This window comes from Neoarius graeffei, chromosome 4 (genome assembly GCF_027579695.1).
Source record: "Neoarius graeffei isolate fNeoGra1 chromosome 4, fNeoGra1.pri, whole genome shotgun sequence".
NCBI lineage: Eukaryota > Metazoa > Chordata > Actinopteri > Siluriformes > Ariidae > Neoarius > Neoarius graeffei.
Window position 1 is genome coordinate 36478235 of NC_083572.1, and position 9755 is coordinate 36487989.

Consider the following 9755-nt stretch of genomic DNA (forward strand, 5'->3'; position numbering starts at 1 on the left):
TATGTCGCACCCCTTACATATTTTCTTTTCTCCGCACTACCACTGGCCTCTTCAGCGGCTCGCCGACGCCTGTTCCTCTCTGTGTACCGTGAAACAGGAGGTGGTGGGCCAGCGGGAGGAGGCGGCGGGCCAGCGGGCAGAGGTGGCGCAGGTACAGATGGGGCTGCACCAGGTGTTGAGGCAGCCAAAGTCGTGGCTGGGAGCTGGAGAAAGGGAACAGGTGGTGCAGGAACAGTCATTGCTGGGAGCTGTACCAATGTGAAGGGAGTTGGCACTGGCAGTGCACTGGTGCCTAATGTTGCAGGGAGAGGAAAAACAGGTGGTGGGGTGGGGGCAATTAGACGGTCTTGGCGGTCTTTGGGGCGACGGCCTGGGCATAGCAGAGGAGCCCGGCCCTCCAGATTCGGGGGGAACACAAATTCATGTCGTTGCCCAGATGATGCAGGAGGGACGATCAGTTTTTCCTGCGGCTGCGGAAGCTGGGCAGGGGCGACGGGAATTTGGGGTGCTGGAGTCAGTCTCTGAGTGAGTGTACTCATCTCCTGACCTTTCAGCCGCTGTTGAAACCTGAAATGAGAGAGTTTGTGGGAGGGTCATTTGTGTGTTCATGGGACAATTATGAGACCATTATTGTGTAAATTTGAGGGAAATCAATAAAAAATGGGGGAGACCTACCACTGAATAAGTGTCCGCTGGTTGATTTGAAACAACTGAATTGTTGTATCTGCCATCAACCGTGGGCTGGCGATGATCAAGTCACGGATGTCATCCGGTCCAACGACGACGCCCTAAATAAAAAAAATTAAAAAGTATTCATTAGTAGTGGTAAATGTAAAATGTAGTAACATTAACTTGGAATTGAAATATCTGTTAGTGTCTTACCTGAGCCCCTGAAGTGGTGGCAGCAGCAGTAGCAGCAGGGTGCAGTCCTTGACCCGACGTGGACGGAACGGCGGCAGCAGCAACTGGACGCTGACCTCCACCCGTGGACGTGGACGGCAGTTCTGGTAGAGGTGGTGGTGAAGGTGCCCGACGCCTTGTGGTTGAGGGCCTCCTTTCAATGTCATGGTCATCGTCAGTCAGCACAGGAACTGTGATGTCCTCTGTCTCCTCCTCAAAGCCTTCGTCCTCAATGTCCTCATCATCAATGTCCTCCACCAGCTGGTCCTCCTCCTCTTGGTTGTGGAGCGTTGGAGTAAGTGATATGCCAGTCTGGCTGTACAGGTACTCCATGGCCAACAATTCACCTATGAAAAGTAAAACAGAAAAACAGAAAATTGTTCATATTCAAGTAATACATTAAAATGTAACTATATGATACACTGCCTGAGGTAATTTTGTCCTTTTTGAATAAGTGATCAGTGCTAACCTGTGTAGACTCCAGGACTGCGGTACTGCTCATCCCAACGTTTTCCCAGAACGGCTTGGCTGAGCCGATCCACGGCCTCCTGCAGAACACTGCCGTAGGTGCGCATGGAAGTGGGTGCTTGAACAGAGTCCTTCATTCTGTCCTCGTTCCAGCGCATCAGTCCTTCCAGAAGATACGCCTGGAAATGCGAGGCGCTGGCACTGGTTCCTGATGGATAAATACATGAACACAAAAAAGTCAGGACTCCAGGTCACAGAATTATATGCCATGTTCCTCCTGTTATAACACAATTTCCATTACAACCAGACATACATTACAAAAGGAGTGTTACGCTCACATCACAAGTGAGAAATAATGTAGAGGAGGCATGGAGCCAGTTCACTTATTTTACTTTTCAAAGCCAGCGCTACAAATTCAACCAAAGAGTGAAACAAAACAAAAGCCAGAATATGAACTTTAAAGTCCTTCAAAGAGGCACGCCGCTCAAGATTGAACGGGAGGCACTGAAGTCATATCAAACTATTAATAAAGTACCCCCCCCCCCCCCCAAAAAAAAAAAGAGAAAGTAAATACCTGGGATAAACCTAGTCAGGTGAAGATGGAAAGACTCCAGGGAGGTGGAGCCACGGGCACACCTGTAGCAGTTGAGCACCACGTCGCCTTTCTTCAGGGTGCCCGTTTTAATGTAGAGGGGGAAGTCTGGGTCCTGGATGCAGGCCACGTGCTTCTTCTGATCCTTCCATATTCCCTGGATCCGTTCGTGGTCGAGCAGAGGAACACCCAGAGTGTCCTTCCCAGCTGGGCTGTCAAACAGACTGATCAATGCTTCAAGCAGTCTGGAGGTCTCCTCCACGCCCCTGGTCCTCCTCCGACAGTGCAGCGCCAACTCCCTCCGAGATATCCGGGCATTGAGAGCCTCCTCTGTGATGTCCAGGATGCCCTTCGCCGCCAGCTCGCTCTTCTTAGCTTCACGAAGAGCAGACACATCCTCGGGATCCCACTCAAAGATGCACTTGGACAGGCGCATCATAAAAATGCCATACAGGGGATGAGCCTCTGTGTTGACACCTGCAGCAAAGCGGCGCATGAAATGCCACACGTCAAGGCGCACTTGGAGCTCATCCCAGTCGGCAAACATCCTGTTCACTGCCCCACTGCAGCAGTCTCTGTCCACGTACATAATGTCGGGTGGAGCTACACCTGCCTCCCTGTACCGCTTCATTAGGCCTGTTGCCATCCCATCCAGAGCATGTCCCTCGGAGGCCGTCAGGACTGAAGTGAGTACTTGGCCGTACTCATTTCCCACGTTTGTACACCAAGCAGCTGTACCTGCAGCGGCACCAGACAGCTTTTTGGTGATCTGTTGAGGAAAGGCAATAAGGATCAAACTCTGTCAGTTCAAATATTACTAAACTGAGATAATTCACACGTCACATTGTGATGACCATTTCGGATTTGAAGAGGGATGCAATACCTTTTTCGTGGAGTCCATCTTGAGGACAGAGCCAAAGGTGTTTGTAATTTTGGCCTTCACTTCATTCAGCCTCCCAAGGACATCTCTGGCAAACACGGCCAACAGCCACTTCGGTTTTGGGATGGCAGGTAAGGCTGGGGGATCTGCAAATACTGGGCAGATGATTGCAGACCTTGTAAACGGCTCGCAAGCTGTCAGGTACTGCAGGAAGCGCTGCATCCACGCCTCACTGTGCTGCTCGTTCAGCTTCTTGTACAGCTGGGTAACACTGTTGCCCAGTGTCCTCTCCCTCATCATCCTTATCACCCGGTTGTCACATGAGTACCTGAGGAAAGAAAATGTATTGTAACAATGTAACAATGTAATGTAATGTAATATGTACTACATGCGCACACACACACACAACAGTCCATAGAAGCAGCTACTGAAGGTTTCTATTCATAAGACAAATTACCTGTAAGTTAGCAGAGCTGGGAACTGGCTGCGGTGGCCAACATCCAGCTGGGCCAAGATATCCTCAGACCACGCAGGATATTTCTTGGAGCACCGCTTGCACTCCAGGTACTCAGTTGCAAGGTCATACCACCCGTCTATGTCCAGGACCTTGCGCACGGTCCTATACAGTCCGGCTGCTGTAAGGCTGTACTTTTGGCATGATGGACGCACGCAGACTAGTGGGTACCTCCACATCTTGTGAGGCATCCACAGGAACAGGGGGCGACAGAAGAATTGATTAGGTGACGCTGGTGGCTGGGTGTGAATGAGGGTGGGCTGAGGAGGATGCCACCACAGCTTCAGCTGGGTCACCAGCTCCGGTTTCCCAGTCTTTGGGTTCGCCTTGAACAGTGTGTGGTGAATCCACTCCTGTTGGAAGGGAGGAAGATGGTCCTTCCAGTGAAAGGGGAGATCCACCGGTGGCTGTGGCTGAGCAACTTCTACTGGAGGAGGCATGGCGGCTGTTGGAGGAGGCATGACGGCTGTTGGAGGAGGCATGGTGGCTGCTAGAGGAGGCATGGTGGCTGCTGTTTGCAGCTGTGTCTCACACTCTTGTGTGGCACGCACAAGTTCCTCATCGTCGGCCTCAGAAGGGCCTGGAGCACAAATAGTAAAATTGTTAGGTAGGCCTACAGTTACACACAGACAAATGTACACAGAGACAACACACAGACATGAATGTATGGAAGATGGTGCTTGCTTACCACAGAGGAAGCGCAACTGTTGGGGAATGGGTTCTGGGCGCCGATGTGCAGTGCTGGAGCCAGACAATTGCGGTGCTGGAGCTGAAAAAAAAAGACCGGAAATATAAAAATGGGTGTCCGGTGATGGACAGGGTAAAGGACTGTATAAGGGGGACACTGGATCGGGTATACAGCAAGCTACACAGGCTGTCCGGTTAGAACAGGAATTAATGGATGTCCACTCACGAGAAACCGTGTAAACCGTGGTTTTACTAGAAAACAGAATAAAATACAAATACAACAAGACATGAGCAATAATATACACACAAGCAATAATGTAAATAATAACAATGATATAAATACAAATACACATCGCATTAAATATATATTAACGCAAATGAATAATAATTATATACAATGTAATACAAATATAAAACACACAAATGAATACTATATAAGTAAAACAATGTAAAGCCCAATGAATGCTATTTACACCCCATAATAAATAACACAACACACTAGATACTGACTATATACACGATATGTACACAATATGTACAATGTGTACAACGTACACGGAGGATGAGGATAGCTGCCTACAGCAGCTATCATTACCAAGGTGCGTGGTGCAACTGCTTACAGCGAGTCACACCCGCATGAAGACACAGAGTGTGTCGGCTGAATGAAGGGGAGCGTGGCTCCTTTAAGCGCTGCCCCGCGCTGTATTGCGCATAGAAGGTTAGAATATGTGGCGCGGTTATGAACTGTACATACCACCACTACACTCCCAACACGGCAATGGCTAATAATGAAATGTGCTCCCGTAACAAACCGTGGTCGAGAAAACAAGCGCTATCATTACATGGCTACTGAACAGAACAGAACAAACACGTAAGAAAATAGACAGACACAGGATGAGAGAAAAGGAGAAGAAATACTCGCTAGCCTTACCGCTACATGTAACAGTTACAGATAACGAGTACACACATAACACAGTAGCTACGCAACAATAAACAACTTACATTCAAGGACGCACGGAATGCACACACGGCGCAAATGATGGACGTTGGATCCTGACACGTCCGCGATAGAAAGATAGAAAGCACGAAAGAAATGAAACCGAGGGAGAAAGAGAGAAACGGATCCAAATGTTCACTGATGAGAAGCAGGTGTTGCATGGAGTCCCCGTCTGTTGTGTGCCGTGTTTTCCTCGATGTTTGTGCGCATCTTATATAGTCCACGCAGCACAGTGTGATGGACAGTGGCGCCAGGGTGTCTGAAGTTGGCGTGTGATGGACAGTGGCGCCAGGGTGTCTGAAGTTGGCATGTTGTAACATGCCCTGACAACTAACGAGTTGGGAGCCACTATGTCTGACAAGGGTGCCTGTTTACTACTTTTAAAGGTCAAAATAATTAAGACCTGGCACCGCAATTCTGAACAGCCGCCCCCAACTTTGTGGAACAAAGTTGTGTCCATGATGTCAGGCAGAGGTGTCCTGAGGGAGTGAAGGGAGTCTCACCAGGCGTGAGACTGGGCGTGTGTAGGTCCGGTCCTTGACCTGCACCTGTGCAGTACGTACCCTGCCATCTGCTCCAGGGATGACAGCAGTGACCTTGCCCACAGGCCACAGGGCACGTGGGAGTTGAGGGTCGACAATCATCACGATGCTGTCAACGATGAGGTCCTCCCGGTCTCGTTGCCACTTGGAGCGGGTTTGAAGAGAGGGCAGGTAGTTCCTGATGAACTTAGCCCAGAATTGGTCCTCAAGGGCCTGGCACTGTCTCCACCTGCACCTGCTCAGGATGTCGGAGTCGGTGTAGACCACTTGTGGTATGGAGGGGTCGTGCCGCCCCATCAGCAGCATGTTTGGAGTGATGGGATCTGGATCTGCGATGTCTGACGAGGTGTAACCCAAGGGCTTGGAGTTGATGATGCTTTCCACCTCGATCAGCACTGTCCTCAACACCTCCTCAGTGACTGTCTGTGCATCGAGTGTAGTGTGTAGGGCAGCTTTGATGGAACGGATCTCCCGTTCCCAGGAACCACCGAAGTGCGGGGCATGTGGAGGATTGAACTTGAAGTCAATCTGTTGACTGGCTAAGTGGGACTGTAGCTCTGGGCTGAGGGCTTTGAACGTCTCCTGCAGTTCAGACTGACCCCCTCTGAAATTGGTGCCTTGGTCGGAGAGCAGCTCATGTGGCTTCCCTCGGCGTGCGATGAAGCGCCGCAGGGCCATCAAGAAAGCATCAGTGTCCATGCTGGTGAGGAGGTCTAGATGCACTGCATGGGTTGTCAGGCACTTGAAAACGATGCCCCACCGTTTCTCAGTGCGTCGGCCGATCTTGATGAGGTACGGCCCGAAACAATCCATTCCAGTGGAATAGAAGGCTGGCTTGTGCAAGCGCAGACTTGATGGTGGCAAGTCAGCCATTCTGGGGATCACTGGTGTGCCTCGCCACTTCTGACACTCTGGACAGCTGTGCTGATGTTTCTTGACAGCCGCTCTCCCACGCACGATCCAGTACCGCCGGCGCAGCTCAGCAAACACTCGCTCTGGTCCTGGGTGCGCCAGGTGGCTGTCGAAGTCTCGGATGATGAGCTGTGTGATGGGGTGCTGAGGGTCAAGCAGGATGGGGTGTAGAGTCTCCTCCTCAACCGTGTCACACCTGCGCAGACGACCTCCGACCCGGATCAGCTGTGTCTCAGCGTCGTACTCCGGGGACAATGTGAGGATCCTGCTGTCAGTGGAGACTGGCTTCCCCGCTGAGAGCAGGGTGAGGTCTTCGGGGAAGGAGTCACTCTGTGCCTTCCTGAGGAGTGCCAGTTCCGCTTGCCTGTAGTCCTCAGCTGTGATGGCGGATGTGGCCGCCCCGTGACGCTTTCTGACTGTGGCCTCCAGCAGCTCTGGATATTGACTGAAGTTCCCTGCATCAGGCAACGCAGGGTCAGAGGTCACGGTGATGTGGCCGCAGAACTGGGACTTCTGCAGCTCGGTGGCATCCTGCAGCAGCTCCACTGATGGTGACGGTGCACTGATGAACAGGCACGCTGGGGTGGAAGACCGACGCTTGACAGCCTTGGCGGGGCCTTGAAGTGTCCACCCAAGGCGTGTCTTCAGGGCAATGGGTCCACCTAGTGGGCCTATGTGCACAGGCTCGATGGGGATGAGAAGGTCTGGGTAGTCAGACCCAATGAGGAGCAGCGGACGGGCCTGAGTAACGGAGTGAAGAGGCAGCCCTCTGAGGTGGCGGTAGGTCTTTTGGAGAGCCTCAACTGGGTGTGAATGAGGGGACAGTCCCAGTTCGGGTGATGTGAAGGCCCGCTGTATCTTGTACCGCTGCTGCGGTTGACTGAGGGATGACACAGAGAAGGACACTGACCTCCCCGGCACCGTTCTGATGTCATGACGGATGGTGCGGAGGGCCAGATTCTCACTCTGTCCTTTGAGGCCAAGCTGCTGCGCTGCTTGGGGGAGGAGCATGGTGCGCTCTGACCCGTCATCGAGGATGGCGTAGGTCTCCATCTTCTTGCCCCCGTGATGAAGGAGCACCTTCACCATCTTCAGCAGCACACAACTACCTCTCCGTGCTGGGTCGAGGTAGTAGGTGGATGGCTGGCTGGGTGAAGACAGTGTCGCAGTCTCCGGCCTGCTTTGTGCATTCACCTCATGCAGTACCTCGAGGTGCCGGCGATTGCACTTCGGGCACCGTGCCTTGAGGTAGCACTGAGCTGCTTGATGGTCGCGTCCACACCTCCAGCACTTCTTCCCGGTCTTGATCCACTGGAGCCTTGGTTCCAGTGACATACTCTTGAACGCAGTGCACTGGTTGAAGTAGTGCTCCGTGCTGTTGCAGAAGGGGCAGTACTTCTTTGGAGGCTCCACCTTGGCGGGTGTACGTGGAGCTGACTTTGATGGCTGCTGAGCTGACTTGGCTGGGGGGTCTACCAGCAGGACCGTGGTGGAGCGTGTGGCTGCCGGCTGCTTGCCTCTGGTGCTCCGCTGCCGCTCTGCCTGGCTCGCTGTTGCCTTTGGCGGGTCGTTGGTCTCGTCCAGCTGCACACCAACCTCGTGCTGTAACCATGCGGTGAAGTCCAAGAGTGTGGGGACAGGCACACGGTCTGGGTCGATGTACCGCCTGAAGGCAGTACGCAGCTCGTGAGGCAGCTTGGGCAGCAACCGAGACACATGCGAACCACACCGTAGCTCAAGCTGTTCCTGGGTCTCCATCTTATCCAGCATCCCCACCAAGGACTGCACCTTCAGGGCGAAGTTCCTGAAGCCTCTCTGGTCACCGCTCCTGACAGGGGGCTCAGCCAGGACCTGGTTGATCTGCCTGAGTGCCAGTTTGCGGGGCTGCCCAAAGAGCTTCGTGAGGGCTGCCATCGTATCACTGTAGGGATAGCTGCTGTGGCAGTAAGCATCCGCTACCAGGACAGCATCCTCTAGCTTCAGGTGGTCCAGCAGGATCTGATATTTGAAGCGCTCTGTCGCGTCGGGTGGTAGGACGTTGTCGAGCGCCAGCTGCATCCTGTTGAACTGCCGTGGGTCGTCCTCGGTGAACGCTGGGATTCTCATCTTGGGCCCGCGGTAGGTCAGCTCCTGAGGGGGAAGAGATGTCAGTCGCTGTGGGACAGGTGACAGCCTGTGATGATCTGGTGCCACTGCCCTCTGACCGCCCGACACCGGTGATGACGTCCGCTGTCTCTGAGCAGACGAAGGGCGCCGTGGGCTGAATGGCGCTGAGTACTGTGGGGTGGCAGGAAAGGGTGAGGATGACGTGAATGAATGACCCCGTGGCAGATTCATGCTCCTCAGGTGCTCTGTCAGCTCTGCCGTCAGTGGTGTTGGCAAATGGGGAGCTCCTCCGTGTGGCGGTGTGGACGTCGCTGCTTCAGCTCCTGCGATGTGTGGCCGAGGTAGAGGTGACGACTGCTCTGCCACCGGGGCGCGGCGATGTCCACTGGTTGAGTCAGCAGGGCTGTATGTTCTGTCATGCTGCAGTGGTGATGATAAGACTGCTGGGGGGGTTCCAGGCGTGACGGCTGGAACCTGGATGTCCCTCGCTGGAGTGCGTGGAGGTGATGCATAGTGTTGTTGCAACAGGTACTGCACATCCCGCTGCAGCTGCCGATTGTCCTCCCGTATCTGCTGAAGGGCGAGGAGGATAGCTGCTGACGTGTCCAGGGGAGTCTGCCCAGCAGGGGGAGTGTGTGATGGCTCCCGGGGCCTGCTGTCTCCCACATGGGAAGAATCATCCTGGGTGTGTGCGCCGTCCTGTGGCAGCCGTCGTTGAGCCTGGGTCACCACGTAGTCATCCAGGTGCCTGGGGTGGTGGTGCTCACGGCGAGGACGGGCACTGCCATCATGAGTGGACATCCTGACTGTGTAGAATGCTGTATCCGGCTCGAAGGACCATATAAAAATGGGTGTCCGGTGATGGACAGGGTAAAGGACTGTATAAGGGGGACACTGGATCGGGTATACAGCAAGCTACACAGGCTGTCCGGTTAGAACAGGAATTAATGGATGTCCACTCACGAGAAACCGTGTAAACCGTGGTTTTACTAGAAAACAGAATAAAATACAAATACAACAAGACATGAGCAATAATATACACACAAGCAATAATGTAAATAATAACAATGATATAAATACAAATACACATCGCATTAAATATATATTAACGCAAATGAATAATAATTATATACAATGTAATACAAATATAAAACACA

General features: G+C 52.8%; 1 protein-coding gene across 1 annotated transcript; it reads right to left on the reverse strand.

Moving 5' to 3' along the window:
* Positions 1–870: 870 nt before the first annotated feature.
* LOC132884563 (uncharacterized) lies at positions 871–9399 on the reverse strand. The gene is made up of 7 exons (XM_060918419.1): positions 7830–9399; positions 4043–4123; positions 3298–3934; positions 2844–3168; positions 1943–2729; positions 1370–1576; positions 871–1247 (listed from the first exon to the last, which is right to left on the reverse strand). The coding sequence occupies exons 1-7, from the start codon at positions 9397–9399 to the stop codon at positions 871–873; spliced, it is 3984 nt and encodes a 1327-aa protein (XP_060774402.1).
* Between the last annotated feature and the right edge of the window lie 356 nt (positions 9400–9755).

What these genes read in the sequence shown, in the direction of transcription:
- LOC132884563 (XM_060918419.1), bottom strand. Translation starts at nt 9,399, where the DNA reads ATGTCCACTCATGATGGCAGTGCCCGTCCTCGCCGTGAGCACCACCAC. An exon ending in ACAGTTGCGCTTCCTCTGTG is followed by an intron (nt 3,935 to 4,042) that starts GTAAGCAAGCAC and finishes TTTGTGCTCCAG; the next exon opens with GCCCTTCTGAGGCCGACGAT. An exon ending in CCTGACTAGGTTTATCCCAG is followed by an intron (nt 1,577 to 1,942) that starts GTATTTACTTTC and finishes TTTATCCATCAG; the next exon opens with GAACCAGTGCCAGCGCCTCG.